Raw genomic sequence first — 17806 nt, 5'->3', positions numbered from 1 at the left:
TGAAATGTGTGAGTGCTTCAATTCAACAGTTGTCTTTTGTTTGTTTGTTCACTGCCTTGAACATGAATGGGACGTTCCCATAAGATCAGCACCGGAGCAGTTCCCCACCCACTGAAACTGACATATTTAAAATAATAGTTCCTCTTATCATTCTAAGAGCTCTAAAAAATATCAGTGATATAACCCCCCCCCCCCTCCAACACACACACACTATTCCACGGGGGGGGGGGGGGGGGGGGGGGGGGGCACCATAGCACCAGCCTCCTTTGAGCATGTTTCTGTTATTTCCATCACATCTTGTATAGAAATGTACAAAATTCATCTGAAGAATATAATGACCGGCACCCATTATTACATACTGAATGTATATGACTGAATCATTATAACTGTGTGAGACTCATGCATTGTCGTTTTTTAAAAGGGGGGAGTTTGTTCTTAAAGTGAGAATAGAATACAGTTGAAACAGGATCATGAGTAGTGGTGAGACAAAGGAACAGGCATATTTTCCCCCAGTCCCTAAGTTAGTCAAAGTCCTGTTGGTCATGTCTGTGACAATCTATGACAATTAACAAAAGACAATATTACAAACTATACTACCAGGTATTACCTGGTGTCTTCCAGTAATACACTGTACCTTCAGTCTGGCACTACAAGTGTTAAGTTGTCATGGTTTTTCATTACGGTTACATCGTTTACTACTGTTATAATCACTATCGTTGATAATAATAACCAACAACCACATTAAAAATGAGTTACGGCGGTGGCAACCTCTCACCTCATAGTCTAACACAATGAACAAGATCGATGGCTGGGGCTACACCTCACCTCTGTCACTAGAGTTCTCTCACACATTTCTGATGAGTTTGATTCTGCACCTGTTTGATTCTCGTGTTTAAAAAAAAAGAAAACATATTTTGAGCTCTATTCAATCCGTATCGTTGAAGCGTTAACAGATTTCGTGATAGAAATGTAGTCATTTCCGATTTCGCCGACATGTGATGCATTTAGCGGGAATGCCGTCTCTTCCAACACCAGACCGTTGCGTTTACATTTCAATTGGGCTTTACCACTGAATTCCTGCGATACGGATTGATTACAGAGCCCTTCGTTTAGCATTGGTTCTCAGAACGGACAGCTAGATATCATACTCAGGTTTATAAGCAGCCTGATTACTGATTAGGTCTATCTCTTCTCACGAAGGGGGACTGGTCGGTTGCTGTCAGAGGTATCGTGTAGTACAGTACTAATGAAATCCGGACAGCAGTATTGAGTATACATCTACAGACACAACAACCTATTGGAAATCACTGTGTTGCTTTCTGCTGCTGAAGGCTGTCTGACAAACTGACTGGACTTAAAAGCCTGGAATCATTCATGATTTAGTCATTATCCCTCACCAGTTAAATAATCTTAGCTAAATATTTGTAATATTTACAGTTTTTTTTATCTCCCCCCAAAAAAAACACAAACCAAAAAAACGAAGCTTCAAGTTGTCAATAATCTGTTATTTTTTCAAGATTAAAAGTGCTTTTATAAAATCTTTTCTTCTGTATGTACAATTTGTATTACCTATTAAAAAAAAACGAAAAACAATCATCATTATCATGTAATAAATAAGAATAAAAAAGTGGATTAAAATGAGTTTAGATAAGAGAGCACACAGGGAAGCTGTGGACTAATGTTCATCATGTTTCTCTGTCCTCTGTGGTGCCTGTGTGTGTGTGTTTCTAGCTTTTTGCAACCATGACCAGTGTCTCTGCAACGTTGAGGTATAGAGAGCTCTATATCGACAACTTCATAAGCACCAGGGTTTTTCATCTCAGAAGTGAGCACCAAGCAGGCTCTGGTTCTCACACGCACTTACACGCGCGCACGCACACACACACACACACACACACACACACACACACACACACACACACACACACACACACACACACACACACACACACACACACACACACACACACACACACACACACACACACACACACACACACACACACACACACACACACACATAAAAGCTAAGAGCTGGATACAACATGCAGCACTGCACTGCACTGAGTGAGAGGCCTCTCTAACAGGCTGAGGAGGATCTTAGTGCAAGATGTGGAAAAAAGATTCACAACCTCTTGTAGCCCAGTCCACTGTGGTGCACATTAGATAGAGACAGCTGGGGTTCAACCCACTGACTGCAACACTTGATGACTTAGGGCCAATGCAGAGGCAGCCAGGATTGGTGAATAAGGTTTTACTGGCTCTGTTGTGACAATGTATGCATAGAGACAAACCTAGCTCTGCTTCAAGACAACAAACAGCACCATGCAGAAGCAGGACTGACTGACTGAGCCCTTGGTGTGTCGACATGCGTAGAGAAAGCACCAGTGTGTGTTTAGGAGTGCATTTCTGTCCACACACTATTCCCATCTATGTCTCCGGTTTCAGTGTAAAGGCCTTGCGTGGCCTGTGCTGCCTGCGGTCGTTGGAAGGACCAGACTTTGGCGGCCATGCCTCGGTGGTTTAAAGCAGTAAGGCATAGCTCTGTGCTGGCTGGATGACAAGAGCTTTGTGTGTGTGCGTGTGTCTGTGTGTATCAGTGCACCATTTTACAGGGGCTTACAGGGGAGTCATAGAACTGGAGGGATAGATCTCTCAACCAACACCTGAAGGATGACGAGGACTTCCAGTGCCTGTTGTTCTACTCACTCTACGTCTATGCCATAGAAGCACCCAATTCCTTATATTCAGCATCTAGTGCCATGAAGAGTAGAGAAATGGAGTGACTGACATCCTCCCTGTGAAAAGGATGAAGGTCAACATGAAGCACCAATAGAGTGAGATGGATTGGTAGGGTGAGAGTAACAATGGCGAGAGAAGAACCCTTCTCTTCACAGCAAGGCAGACAAGAGAGGAGTTTTAAAAAAAGAGTTTCGGGGCGTTGCTAAAAATCGGATGGTTCTGAGAAGTTTCTGTGGGTGGTGGCGTTTCTCTTCACTCTTTTTGGAAATGGTTAGTGATTCAAATGTTTAGAACTCCATGCTGGAAAGACTGTGTTGAGGAGCCTTGCAGTGCTGAGAAAGGCCAAGTACAGTCACAAGAATGTCAAAGGCCTACGCAAAAACAACAAAGAAATGGGCAGATTTCCAGAAATATGGGAAAAAATAAAGATCCGACTGAGAGACAGAACCCCTCGGGGAAAAACCAAAACCAATCACATCATTAATAACAACATGAAGGACAAAACAGCCATATCAAACAAAACAAACAAATCAACTCAGCATCATAAAAATAACAATACCTGTAATAACAACATTGACAGTAACAATAGCAATCGTAATAATATTGATAATAATAGTAATAATTAGGAGGATCATTAAAATTCTATGAAGAAGGAGAAGCGATGGAGTCCCCCCGCGGAGGAAAGAGGACGAGCACCACAGGCAGCGTGTCTGTATGGCCCAGGGTCTGGTCCAAACTGCTGCCTGACATGAGGTACAAAAACAAACAAAACAAAACGAGGAGTTAAACCAGTAGTCCCCCTCCTTCCAGCCCAGAGGAAACAGAGCAGGAAGAGAAGGATGGAGAGAGACACGGGACTAAAGGAAGGGCTGAGACACTCCTCCCTGGCCTACTCAGCCCTCTCTCCCTCCACCAGTCTGTGTCTGTGTGTCCATCCATCCTCACACAAAGTGGCTGTAGGGCCCGGTGAGGGTGGTAAAGGCGTAGGGGGATACAGTGATGGTAGAGGTGGTGTGTCGCGTGGAGGCCAGCCGTGTCACCGGCCCCTCTCTCTTGTCTGTGGTCTGGCCAGGCCCCGGGCTGGCCCCTGCTGCCGTGGCCCCCAATTTGCGTTTCTTCCCAGGTTTGATGTCGTCGTAGGGCAGCCCCAGTAGAGCTGCCTCCTGCTGCCTCTCTCTAGCCCGCTCCGCCAGCATCTTCATCTTGGCCTCCCAGATCCACTGGCCGTGGCACGGCTGGTTCATGTTCTTGTGCTGGTAGAACACTAGGGAGATGCGGGTGGGGTGAGAGCGGTCGGGCCTCTTGAGCGGCGTGGTGGCGTGCAGCTCGCGCCGGGCGCACTCAATCAGGATGGACCCGTGGGCGGGCGCCACCGCCACCCCTCCGATGCTGGGGTCCAAGAAGTTATGCTCGCTGTCCGACCACCGCTCTTCCTCCTCGAGGTTCCGAGGAGTCTCAGCCTGGGACTGTCCATCCGACTGCTGTAGGGCATCGGGGAACAAGCGTCCCTCTGGGGCCGGGGACGGTGTACCTGCCATAGAGCCTCCGGAAGACTTCCAGGCCTTCTCCTGGAGCCCCAAGGGGGTCGAGCCCCAACTCTCGCCCGCCTTGGACCACATCTTGTCGGGGAAGCCTCCGACGGGACTGGGGCTATAACCAGCAGGAACCATGCCCATGGGCCAAGCCTTAGGCTGAGGGCTGGAATCAGGGCTGTCCCAGTGGTGGGGGGTGCCGGGGTGTGAGGAGGGAAAGGGGGACGGGGGTATCTTTATGGAGGGGGACGGGGAGGGAGCAGGGGAGGCAGTGGGGGTGTTTGGGCCATGGTAAGAGTTCCACTGCTGGGAGTATGGGGAGGGCTGTTGTGGGGGATGCTGATGCTGCTCTTGGAGGTATGGGGACTGGAAAGTCTGGCGAGGTCCCTGCTGGTGAAACTGCTGCTTGTCTGAAGTGAAGGGAGCCTCCGGGGGGCCTGGTGGTTGGAGGTTGCCTTCCCAACTGCTGGGCACCCTAATGCCGTTGGGCTTGTGCCCATGCCAGGGCCCTCCAGCAGCGCCAGGCTGAAGGGTGGTGCTGGGCATGCTGGGACAGCTCTGGGCATTGACCTCCTTATAAACTGGCATATCCATGGGCTCCTGCTTGATGACGGGGGTCCCTCTGTGGGAGGGCTCTGAGGAGGCTGAGGAGGGACGTGATTGGTTGTAGTCAGGCTGGTGAGGGTGTGGGTAAGCGCTGCGTTGGTGTTGGTTGGCTGGGTCTCCGTGCTGCTGCTGCTCAAGGTGGCCTGGGCTCGAGTAGGAGTGAGCCAGCCTGGCCTGGAGGCTCTGAACGTCTGGCTTCTTGTCCACAGGACTGGGGGAAAACTTGGGCCCCATGTGGTGCCAGGAGCCGTTGCAGCCCTCGTAAGTGAGCTCATGGGGGAAAAGTGTGCTAGGGTTGGGGGGGTAGGTGTAGTAGCTATAGGGCAGTGCTGCCGGTAGATTAGGGCGGTAGCCATTGACAGGGCCTGGTGGAGGTGGAATGGCAAGGGGCTGGCCATTGGAAGAGAGGCCTCCCCGTGCGTAGTAGCCAGGGCGGGAGGGGTAGACGTGGTAGGGGTCGGCAGCCTGGGCAGGGTAGCCCTCCAGCTGACCATGGAAGGGCTGGAAGCGCTGGTCCACTGGCTCCTTCTTTATAGTGGGCTTCACCTCCTGCTTAGGGATGGCTGTGGAGGAGGGAAGATAGAGGGGTGATAAGACAGGTAAGATCAAGCGGTTTTAACCTCTTGAAGCTAGGGGGCACTATTTTTATGTTTGGAAAAATAACGTTCCCAAAGTAAACAGCCTATTTCTCAGGACCAGATGCTAGAATATGCATATAATTGACAGATTACGATATAAACTCTAAAGTTTCCAAAACTGTCAAAATGTTGTCTGTGAGTTAAACAGAACTGATATTGCAGGCTAAAACCTGAGGAAAATCCAATCAGGAAGTGCCCCTGTTTTTGAAACATCTCTGTTGTTATGCATCCCTATTGCCCATTTAAAGGGATATCAACCAGATTCCTTTTTCTATGGCTTCCCTAAGGTGTCAACAGCCTTTAGACAGGGCCCTCCAGCAGCGCCAGGTTGAAGGGTGGTGCTGGGCATGCTGGGACGGTCTTAGTGAAAAGCCAACTGTCCCGGTTGATATATTATCGAATAGATATTTGAAAAACACCCTGAGGATTGATTATATAAAACATTTGACATTTTTCTGTGGACATTATGGATATAATTTGGAATTTTTGTCTGCGTTGTCGTGACCTTTCCGGTGGATTCCTGGGCATAACGCACCAAACTAACGGAGGTATTTGGATATAAAAAATATCTTTATGGAACAAAAGGAACATTTGTTGTCTAACTGGCAGTCTCGTGAGTGAAAACATCCGAAGATCATCAAAGGCAAACGATTCATTTGATTGCTTTTCTGATTTTCTTGACCAAGTTACCTGATGCTAAGTGTACTTATTGTTTTGTCGAGTGATCGATAAACTTACACAAATGCTTGTATTGCTTTCGTTGTAAAGCATAATTTCAAAATCTGAGATGACAGGTGGATTAACAAAAGGCTAAGCTGTGTTTTGCAATATTGCACTTGTGATTTCATGAATATGAATATTTTCTAGTAATATTATTTGACTGCTGATGACAATTATACCGGATCCGGAATGGGTGGTTCAGAGAGGTTAATGGTTCTGGGATTGATGGGTTTGATTCCTGCATGGGCTGCATACTGTAAGCCGACTAGCTATAGGTTCGCAACCGGCCGCGACCGGGAGGACTGTGGGGCGACGCACAATTGGCCTAGCGTCGTCCGGGTTAGGGAGGGTTTGGCCGGTAGGGATATCCTTGTCTCATAGCGCACCAGCGACTGCTGTGGCGGGCCGGGCACAGTGCGCGCTAACCAAGGTTGCCAGGTGCACGGTGTTTCCTCCGACACATTGGTGCGGCTGGCTTCCGGGTTGGATGCGCGCTGTGTTAAGAAGCAGTGCGGCTTGGTTGGGTTGTGTATCCGAGGACGCATGACTTTCAACCTTCATCTCTCCCGAGCCCGTACGGGAGTTGTAGCGATGAGACAAGATAGTAGCTACTAAACAATTGGACACTACGAAATTGGGGACAAAAAGGGCAAAAACATTTTTTTAAAGTACAAATAAATAAAAAAAGACTAGCTATAGGTGTTAAGTGTAGGTCAGTTTAGATTAAAGCATCTACTCTCGGGCTCCCCAACTGGTAGACCATATGTTCCAGCCCACAGACCGTCCGTCCAAGAAAAACGATCCCTGATCTGCTCTATGACCACACTATTATCATCGTACTGTAAAGCTGGTTGGAGTTTTGCTCACAATACTAGAGTGATAGGTTTATTGTTATCATCAACCTCACAGCACTCATAAAGCCACTCTCCTACATGTTTATAGTAGAGTTCAGAGGTCATCTCACCTTTATTGCCATTCTGTCTGACAGGGGAGCCAGCGTGCCGGACCTCCATCTTGATCCCGGGTTTCTCCGGCGTCTCTGTGGGCGTTGGCGGCTGCTGCTTGCCCTTCTTCTTCTCGGAGGCACGGTTCTTAGCGTCCAGGCGGCGCTGGCGGCAGGACTTGGCGCGCTCGGGCAGCTTGCGGACCTCGCGGCGGAAGTTGTTGAGCACCTGAATGGCGCCTGTACGCATCTTTTGACGCTGGCCCTCCTCGCTGCCGAACTCGTCTGTGAGGGCGGCCTTGTAGAGGGGAAGTACGTGGAGCTGCTCGTCCTCTGGGATCTCCCCCACCGTACGGTTGTCCTCTTTAGTCAGCGTGCACACCTGGGGGTGAACAGAGGGGTGTTAGCGTAGCGAGAGAGACAGCGTAACTGCTGTGTGTCGTACAGTTGTCCTGCACAACTTTCAAGTTTAATGTACAAGGGCAATACACTGGCCCACAAAATTCTTACTTGCAAGTTCCTTCGCGACAATGCAACAACAATAAGAAATAATAAAAGATAAGAATATGACCATAAAGTAAATGGCTCAGTAGAATAGAATAAACATTTTAGCATAAGTACAATATAGGAAGGCAGAATTTAAAGTCCAATATTTACACGTGCTTTGTGGAAGGGGGGATTGGGGGGCAAGTGTACCTGGACCGTACAGGGGGAGTGGTAGGGGTGGAGGAAGGGTTAGGGTGGGACACTCACTGTCTGTTCTATCCTCATGTAGTCAGACACAGACTCTATACCAACCCCCATAGTCCCCCCCACACAGCGGAGCATCCATACAATGTCCACAAATAGAGAGGGAAAGAGCGAGAAAGAAGATTGACGAGAGAGTGACGGAGAGAGCGACAAAAAGAGAGAACGAGACAGGGGTAGAGGTAAGGCTGTGTGTCGTACCACAGTGCAGCCGTTGTAGAGGTTGTGCTGGTCCTTGTGGGCATGGGCACAGAAGTCCATACAGGCGGTGACGCCGGAGAACGGCCGGCCTTCCTTCAGACCCAACCTGCAGTCTGTGGCTTTCGTCTCATTCTGACACTGAGGGACAGGAGAGGGGACACAAGTTGGGTTAGCGTGGTTTTACTCTACAGACCATATCTAGCACTCATTGCAGCCGTGAGTTTTTATTTGCACTTTTTGGAGGGAAGGGTCCCACAGAGGGTTCTACACGGAACGGGTTCTACACGGAACCAAAAAGGGTTCTTCAAAGGGTTCTCCTATGGGGACAGCCGACGAACCCTGTCAGGCTCGAGATGGCACCTTTTTCCCTTAAGAGTGTAAGTGCAGGTAGGTGATGGTGTGTGAAAAGGCAGATGTTACCTGGTTACTGTAGGCCTGTGGGGCCAGCTGCTTGTACAGGGGAGCCACCTCAGTGGCCAGATCCTGGAAGTTATCCCTGAGTTGATCCTCCTAACATACACACAAAGACAGATACCCTGGTAGCTCAATCACAGTGTTAGCTTAGTGTGGTGTGGTCAATAATAATAATTGTACACAGGTGGTATGTAGTTTTTGGATATAAACGCGAGGAAGGGAGGCATCTCTTGTCTGTGGAGGCTGCACAACCTTTTTCAAGTCTCAGTAGTACAGATATGGTACTACACATTACCTCTTGGGGGTGGTCTCCTGCTAGTCTGAACTTGCGTGGTGTTTTGCTGCGGGCGTACTTGCAGCCGTTGAAGTACATGCTCCAGGAACAGCCGAAGGAGAAGGAAGCTCCACAGCTGTCGGGGTCCTTGCCTTGGCACGCGCACGTACGACTGCAGGCAGGCAGGGGGAGACAGAGAGCACGAACACAGTCAGCACCACTCACAACCCCCATCAGACACTCACAAGGTAATGTTCATCGTTCAGAAAGAGAACACCTCAGTGCATTGAATGTCTATTGACAACGTCAATGAAGTAGTCTGCAGTCCATAAGTAGACTAACTTGCTCATTTATTTTCATGCACAGACGTTCTGTCTGAAAGCCTCCCTCAGTGCGCCATCTAAACATCTTTGCACTGCTGAGTTTACTGCTAATTTACGAAGAATATAAGCATATTCAGCCGACTCATTCGTGGTTCTGTGAACGTTTCCTGTCACTCACTCGTCGTTGAGTCCACAGCGGCGGCTAGTGGGGTTGCCGAACTGTGTGAGGGTGGCGGAGAGCTCTCGATAGAGCTTGTCGCCTAGCGCCCGGGGCACGCCCTCCCACGCCATGATGAGGATGATGATGAAGGCGTTGGGACAGTGGTGACCCGCCCGGGGACGCACCAGACACAGCAACTTCTCTGTATCACTGCCCCGACGAATCACCTGACGGGAGAGGGCGAGAGAAAGGGAGAGAGAGAGTGAGAGATTGACATCCAGATTCTCCTCTACTCTACTCCTCTACTCAATAGTGTCTGTTGAGAAGCCATGAACCCGTTAGCAGGGTGTCAAAAGAGAGTGACAGAGGTAGAGAGTGACAGAGGTAGAGACCTCTAGCTGGGCAGGAGAGGGCTCAGGGAGACCCCCTACTGGACCCCCTACTGCTTTACTGTCTGAGGGTGAGGCTGTGGTGTTTGTCTACTCCCTCTGCTCTACTCCCCCTCATTTTCACTAATGGCTATTAGTATATAGAAGGAGTGAAGTGTGAAATGTCTGTTTGGTTTTACAATGTCTGGTGAAAGTTGTGTGTTGATAAGAAATTGTTTGTGGTTACCTACACTAGTGTGTTGTGTCAGCCCAAGGGCCAGTCTGTTTGTGCTACCATGTCAACCCCCTGTCACTCATGGTCATGTTTGGCTTGGTAATGAGACCAATGGAGTTGGTTAGAGCACACACAGATCTGGGACCTGGTGTTGACACACAGATCTGGGACCGGGTGTTGACACACAGATCTAGGACCGGGTGTTGACACACAGATCTAGGACCGGGTGTTGCCACACAGATCTGGGACCGGGTGTTGACACACAGATCTGGAACCGGGTGTTGACACACAGATCTGGGACCAGGTGTTGACACACAAATCTGGGACCAGGTGTTGACACACAAATCTGGGACCGGGTGTTGACACACAGATCTGGGACCGGGTGTTGACACACAGATCTGGGACCAGGTGTTAGGTAGGGTTAGGCTTTGTTTGTTCTGTGAGAGGTAGGTTCAGTGTTTTATGTACTCACCCACTTGGCGATGGGACATCCCTGAGAGCTCTTGCCTTCCCGGCCGGTGTAGACTACCTTTTCAATACGGATAGCATCTCCCTTCTCTCCATACCTGCACCGAGAGACAGACAGTACAGTGTGAGTGTATGTCTTCCTGAACACAACAGTTCAACTGATTTGTTTCCAGTATAAAATGTTCACATCGTGCCTTAAAACACCCGTTAGCTGTGGTATATTAACTAATGGCATTATTGGTTAGTAAGCAAGTAGCCTATGAGCCTCTGCATGACCATAATGCAAATGTTTGAGAGTTGAAGGTGTCTTGTCAAACACAGAAACCACAAGCTGGCTGGCCAAGAGGAGTGTTCACAGGACACCGTTGATATTCACAGAGGCGTGACAGGAGTAGCCAAAGCCCAACATAATCTGACCAGAACATTGTTAGTCAGTGTGTCTGACGAAGAGAATGAAACCCGAACCCTTCAGGGCCGTCCACGCCGTGCGATAACTATAACGATAATTATAACCATATCATTTTTTTATTTTTTTTTAATCATTCTAGTTCAAGTGAACAGGAGCATTCGAGGCTTCAATGATAACCACAAAGAGAGCGGAGATCGACTAACGAGAGCTACGGTTTGTCCCTGTCCCTCCGATGATAAAACGTTGACAACCAATCAAAAAACGTGTTCTATTGAAGAGTTTGTCCTTGGTTCTAGGTGTGCGAGGCTGCTTGGAACAGGAGAGAAGGCAAAGTGCACAGTAACGTTGCCTGAATAACTGGGCATGTGTGAGCATATTGGTGGCCACATTAAATTATAGGACGACTTGGGAGAATGATCAACGTCAAAACAGCGCCTATCTGTACGAGAAGGCCATGTTTTCTGATGGTATCTGTTAACGGAGATACAACCCGACATAATACACACTATGACGAGCCTGCTAATGTGCCTTTCTGGACCTTGTAAACTGCAAAGAAAAGTCCCATTAGCCTACTGATCCAAATGGCTGCATAATCAGGCCAAGGCTTTATGCAGTTATATCGGCATGAGTCATTCAAAACAGGACGTTGGAGCAGTTACTCAAATTAGCATATACATCACTGCAGTTTTACAGTCCTGTAGAATGACTGTGTACTCACTTGATACAATAATACATTCCTCATTGCACTGTGTCGTTGTCTCCTAGGTAGAATAATGTTCTTGTTTAAAAATGTAGAAGTAATCAACAGTGGAGCTTTGTGTGCCAGAGGGGAATCAAATTTGATTTGATTTGATTTGACTTGCAGAGCGCAGCCTGGAGAAATGCACATATTTATTTATTTGTCCTGCACTTTGACAGGTAAATATGTATAGCCCTACTATTTAGATAATGACTGGCCTGATATTTAGCTTCTTACTTTGGCTACAACTCTAGCCTTTCTCTTCCAGCTGTTCCAGTGTGCAATAGGCTATATGGCTACAATAGGCTATATGGCTACAATAGGCTATATGGCTACAATAGGCTATATGGCTACAATAGGCTATATGGCTACTCCACTATTGCTCTTCTCGTGAAATCGCAGGAAAAGCTATAGGCTACAAAATAGGACATTTCTTTAGCACTTTTTATACTAGGCCTAATATCATTTTGTGGAGAGAAGCAGGCCTGCTCTTGCTAAAATGTAAAAAAGGCCTTGGGTAAATGAACTGTCAGTTAAGGAGAGAGAGTGCGTTGGTGTGATCCCTTTGGCCGGTTATGATACTATGGTTGCACTGATGCATTGCACATGGTTGCACAGGACATACAGAACGATGAGCACAGTGGAAAAAAAGATCCAAGCGAATTGACGAGCATAAAAAAAAATGGAAATCACTTGCAAACGACTTGAGCAAAGAGGCAAGCAATGTCACGTCAAAGACGTGCAGGCTAAACAGCGTTTGTTGTAGAACTGCTACATTCAAATACAAGTTTCAATATTATTATTCATTTTCATTTTCATTTGTTTAAATAATACCCGCAAAACACCAGTCTCAACGTCAACAGTGAAGAGGTGACTCCGGGATGCTGGCCTTCTAGGCAGAGTTGCAAAGAAAAAGCCATATCTCAGACTGGCCAATAAAAGGAAAAGATTAAGATGGGCAAAAGAACACAGACACTGGACAGAGGAACTCTGCCTAGATGGCAAGGATCCCGGAGTCGCCTCTTCACTGTTAACGTTGAGACTGGTGTTTTGCGTGTACTATTTAATGGAGCTGCCAGTTGAGAACTTGTGAGGAGTCTGTTTCTCAAACTAGACACTCTAATGTAGTTGTCCTCTTGCTCAGTTGTGCACCGGGGCCTCCCACTCCTTTTTCTATTCTGGTTAGAACCAGTTTGTGCTGTTCTGTGATGGGAGTAGTACACAGCGGTGTGCGAGATTTTTTGTTTCTTGGCAATTTCTTGCAAAGAATACCCTTCAATACCCTTCAGAATAGACTGATGAGTTTCAGAAGATTGTTCTTTGTTCCTGGCCATTTTAAGCCTGTAATCGAACCCAGAAATGCGGATGCTCCAGATACTCACCTAGTCTAAAGAAGGCCAGTTTTATTGCTTCTAGTCTAAAGAAGGCCAGTTTTATTGCTTCTAGTCTAAAGAAGGCCAGTTTTATTGATTCTTTAATCACAACAACAGCTTTCAGCTGTGCTAACATAATAGCAAAATGGTTTTCTAATGATCAATAGCCATTTAAAATGATAAACTTGGATTAGCTAACACAACGTGCCATTGGAACACAGGAGTGATGGTTGTTGATAATGGGCCTCTGTATGCCTATGTATATATTCCATTAAAAAATCTGCCGTTTCCAGCTACAATAGTCATTTACAACATTAACAAAGTCTACACTGTATTTCTGATCAATTTGATGTTATTTTAATGGACAAAAAATGCGCTTTTCTTTCTAAGTGACCCCAAACTTTTGAACTGTAGTGTATATATATATTTTTTTTTGGGGGGGGGGACATAAAAGAATGTAAAAACTCCAGGAATTCAGCTTCAAGTGATTTTACTTTAAGAAATCTGTCCCCAAGTATTCACACGCATAATAGAGATACGTGATCATATACAAATGTAAGCAACATGTCGATCTTGTCTTATCGCTGCAACTCCCCAACAGGCTCGGGAGGCGAAGGTTGAGTCATGTGTCCTCCAAAACACCCGCCCGCATAACCCGGAAGCCAGCCGCACCAATGTGTCGCTGACATCCGAGGTCACCCTGCAGGTGCCCGGCCCGCCACAATGAGTCGCTAGAGCGCGATGAACCAATTAAGGACCCCCCAGGTCCAAACCGTCCCCTAACCCGGACGACGCTGGGCCAATTGTGCGCCGCCCTATGGGACTCCCGATCACGGCCGGTTGTGACTCAGCCTGGGATCGAACACAGGTCTATAGTGATGCCTCTAAAACTGCGATGTAGTTCCTTAAACCGCTGCGCCACTCGGGAGGCCCCAAAATGATGATGTTTTAATCAAACATTATACCTGTTTGAGCTCCTTGCGGTCAATTTGCAATCGACAAATTATTTGTAAATATGTTTTGGCCCCCCGACCATCTGCTGAAGAAGAAATCCTCCCGCGGCTGAATCTAGTTGATGATCGCTTGCCTACAGTCTGCAATAGGATGCTTCGATCAGTCGATTGACAGGTGTACTGCAGAACGGCCCTTACTCCAACCTTAAACCTGACCCTTACTCCAACCTTAAACCTAACCCTTACTCCAACAAACCTAACCCTTACTCCAACCTTAAACCTAACCCTTACTCCAACAAACCTAACCCTTACTCCAACCTTAAACCTAACCCTTACTCTAACCCTAAACCATAACCCTTACTCCAACCTTAAACCTAACCCTTACTCCAACTTTAAAATTAACCCTTACTCTAACCCTAAACCATAACCCTAGCAAGCGGTTGCATATCAACATGTGCAGTTGATAATTTGTGGATATTATGACCTAATCTCTTGATCATCTATAGGGAACTATCCAAATCAAGTGTAACCGCATCCGTGTGCGTTGGCTTGGTATATGTGTATGTGCCTGGTTAGTTTCTGGCGCGTGTGTCCCTCGCTGCACAATGTGTAGAGAGATGTGGCTGGGTTAGCTACCAGCATTACTCAGATGTTCCTTCTTCCCTGTGTATCATACCTGTCATGTTGATAACGTCACCCCTGACCGGGTCTATCATGGTGGGACACATGTGGCTTTGTCCTTAATGGGAACTCATTCACCAATCATCAGCCGGTCAAAGTGTGTTGGCTCGGCCTCCACAGGGGTGGGCCAATGGGGTCAGAGGTGAGTCAGAGGTCAGGGGGAGACTATGGAGGGCTTTAGTTCTTACGTCATCTCTCAAACAAAGAAGGCTCTCCCTCCTCTCCTCACCTACCCCCCCCCCCCCCCCCCCCCCCCATCCATCCTGATGAGTCACTGGTCTATAGAAACAGTCCTCTGTCAATATAATGATAATGGCCAGTCACTCTCGGTCCCGGCCCCCTATACAACAATGTGTGGGACCCAACCTAAGCAGCCCCCCCATGTTTAGTCAGTGAAAACTCAGCTGCATTTGAACTATTCCTGTTTTGTCAGTTGATATTTGCGTAAGTATTAGGATACATGGTAAATGTGAATGTTTCCATTCCCTAGTTTCACGTTACCATTCTCCCAAGAGGAATTCTGAAACTGAGCCTATCCATTCCCTAATGCAAATGTACTCGGTTTGATTCTCATTCTCTCTCTCTCTCTCTATATATATATATATATATATAGAGAGAGAGAGATATATATATATATATAATATATATATATATATATAGAGAGAGAGATATATATATATATAATATATATATATATATATATATATATATATATATATAAATATATATATATACCTCTCTCTGTCTCCCTCTCTGTCTCCTCCTCTCATCTCTCCCTGCCTCTCCTTTCTTTGTCTCTTCCCTCATCTCTCCCTACCTCTCCTTTCTCTGTCTCTTCCTCTCATCTCTCCCTACTTCTCCTCTCTCATCTCTCCCTACCTCTCTCCTATCCTCTCTCTATGCCTAGCCCTCTTCTCTGTTTGGTCTGATCTGCTGATGCGGTTATTTCCTGTTCCTCCTATTGGATTCTGGGTCAGGGATTCCCTGGGGACAGGATCACAGGGGTGTTAAGGGGGGGGAGTAGGAGGACAGCAGCACTGGGGAGAGAGAGCAAAATAGAGGGAGGCATGGAGAGAGAGAGAGAGAGAGAGTGGGAAGAAAAGAGAGAGTGATGCTAGCTCACAGCTGTGAGAGAGTTTGATGCCAAGACTCTTGTTCATAGGCAGAGGAAAGGAGAGAAGGAATGGAAAGAGGGGGAGAGAAAGGGAGAGGGCGAAGGGTAGAGAAAGGAAGAGAGAGGGAGATGGGGAGGGAAAGGGGGAGAGAGAGGGAGAAGGAAAAGGGGAGAGAAAAGGAGCGAGCGAGAACGAGAGAGGGAGAGGGGGAGAAAGAGCAAGCGAGAGTGAGAGAATGTGAGGGAGTGGGAAAGGAGAGGGAGAAGGGGAGAGAAAGGGAGATGGGGAGAGAAAGGGGGAGAGAAAGGGGGAGAGAGAGGGAGGAGGGGAGAGAAAGGGAGGGGGAGAGAGAGGGAGAGAGAGGGAGATAGAGAAGAGGAAAGGGAGACAGAGAAGGAGAAAGGCAGAGGAGAGACGGAGAAGGGGAGAGACGGAGAGAGAGCGAGAGGGGGATAGAGAGGAAGAGGGGACAGGAGAGAAGGAAGAAGAGGGAGAATGAGAGAGAGACTGTGAAGAAGAGGACAGCTAGCTCTGCTCTAGGTGAATCAGGAGACTGCCATTGCCAGTTGCGTGGCTGTAATCTAGGGTGCTAAAATCCCTGGACAAGCACACCAGCTACAACAGTATTTTGTAGTGTTTCCTCCACTCACCCGTCAATTTCAGTCCATGCTCCTTTTCCCTGCCTTATCTAGAGGTAAATACTAGTATGTATCATACTCCTATGGTTTCTGAGTTATTTCAGTCTATGTCAGTCTCTTCTCTAACAGGTATCAAGTATGCTCCGGAAGTCTCACCTGGTCTCCATCAGGTCTCGTATGGAGGCCACAGTGGGCCCAGAGCCCAAGTGATTGTAGTACGGACCCTCATCCTTCTCTAGGATTTGCTCTGTAAAGAGAGAGAGAGAGTTACAGACAGAGTTCACAATGCAGTCCAAATTCAACCAACATTGTAACTTCCATTTGTATGATTTGGATTAGTGCAGGACAGTTCTGTGACATTGCAGGTATTAGAAGTAGTAGTGCCCAATTATTCAGATCGAACAAGCCATGGAAACAATGAGGAACCATAGATTGGTGTGACTGAAGCCAGATGTAAAACCACACACACTTCCTGTATCCTGTGACTGACTATGTTATGACAGGGGAATAGTGGTGAGCTTCTGAATAAAGGGAGAGTCTGGGTGGGGACACTACAATAGAAACAAGGGTGTTTGAGAGAGCGAATGAGTCTGTGTGTGTGTGTGTGTGTGTGTGTGTGTGTGTGTGTGTGTGTGTGTGTGTGTGTGTGTGTGTGTGTGTGTGTGTGTGCCTGCATGCGTGTGTGTAAGAAGGAAAGCTAGAGTATGAGAGAGTGTATCTGAGGTCACATTCCTGTGACAGTGCAGGGAGGAACCAAGGCAAGGCGTGGTCAGAGAGAAGCAGGAAATACTACACAGGACTACTAGCCTAAATAGTGTGTGAGAAAATAGTTGTGTGAGGGGGAGTAGTGGTTCCATGTTTGGAATCAGCAGAGTAGAGGGATTTGTAAAACTATGCTTGCTTCTCTGAGAGAGAGAGAGAGAGAGAGAGAGAGAGAGAGAGAGAGAGAGAGAGAGAGAGAGAGAGAGAGAGAGAGAGAGAGAGAGAGAGAGAGAGAGAGAGAGTGGGGAAGAGACAGAGAGAGAGGAAGAGACAGAGAGAGATAAAGAGACAGAGAGAGACAGAGAGAGACAGAGAGAGAGAGAGAGACAGAGAGAGAGACAGAGAGAGACAGAGAGATAGAGAGGAAGAGACAGAGAGAGACAGAGAGAGAGAGAGACAGAGAGAGAGAGAGAGAGAGAGAGAGAGAGAGAGAGAGAGACAGAGAGAGAGAGAGAGAGAGAGAGAGAGAGAGGTGAAAGAGAGGGGCGAATGAGTCCATGTGTTGGTGTGTGAGGGAGTCGGGTTACACATGGGGTGTTTCTGTGTGGTGTTGACAGGGCAGTGTGTAAATAGGCTTCACTATGGAGACCCGTTGTCTGGTGGCCTTTTCTCTTGGTAACAGCCTTACAAGCACACGGCATAGCAAGTGTTCCCTGCAGCTGCTCTCTCTCTCTCTCTTCTCTCCCTCCCTGTGATCCCTGGTCAAAAGTAGTGCACTAAATAGGGCACGCAAATAATAGTGCACATTTGGGAAGCGGACCGAGA

The 17806-nt window shown here is 47.5% G+C and overlaps 1 protein-coding gene across 5 annotated transcripts in view; it reads right to left on the bottom strand.

Annotated features, from left to right (window-relative positions):
* Positions 1–234: 234 nt before the first annotated feature.
* The window catches only part of LOC139411072 (tet methylcytosine dioxygenase 3), a 45897-nt gene continuing 28325 nt past the window's right edge, over positions 235–17806 (bottom strand). For all 5 annotated transcript variants that reach the window (XM_071156896.1, XM_071156894.1, XM_071156898.1 and 2 more), the window contains 8 exons: positions 16436–16526; positions 10376–10469; positions 9319–9527; positions 8839–8989; positions 8550–8639; positions 8130–8267; positions 7203–7563; positions 235–5443 (listed from right to left, as the gene is read on the bottom strand). In XM_071156896.1, the coding sequence (XP_071012997.1) occupies positions 3684–5443; positions 7203–7563; positions 8130–8267; positions 8550–8639; positions 8839–8989; positions 9319–9527; positions 10376–10469; positions 16436–16526 (2894 nt within the window). In that variant the 3' untranslated portion in view covers positions 235–3683. The remainder of the gene's footprint in view (positions 5444–7202; positions 7564–8129; positions 8268–8549; positions 8640–8838; positions 8990–9318; positions 9528–10375; positions 10470–16435; positions 16527–17806) is intronic.

The sequence above is a fragment of the Oncorhynchus clarkii genome, chromosome 6, assembly GCF_045791955.1.
Source record: "Oncorhynchus clarkii lewisi isolate Uvic-CL-2024 chromosome 6, UVic_Ocla_1.0, whole genome shotgun sequence".
NCBI lineage: Eukaryota > Metazoa > Chordata > Actinopteri > Salmoniformes > Salmonidae > Oncorhynchus > Oncorhynchus clarkii.
This window is presented reverse-complemented; position numbering and strand designations above follow the sequence as displayed.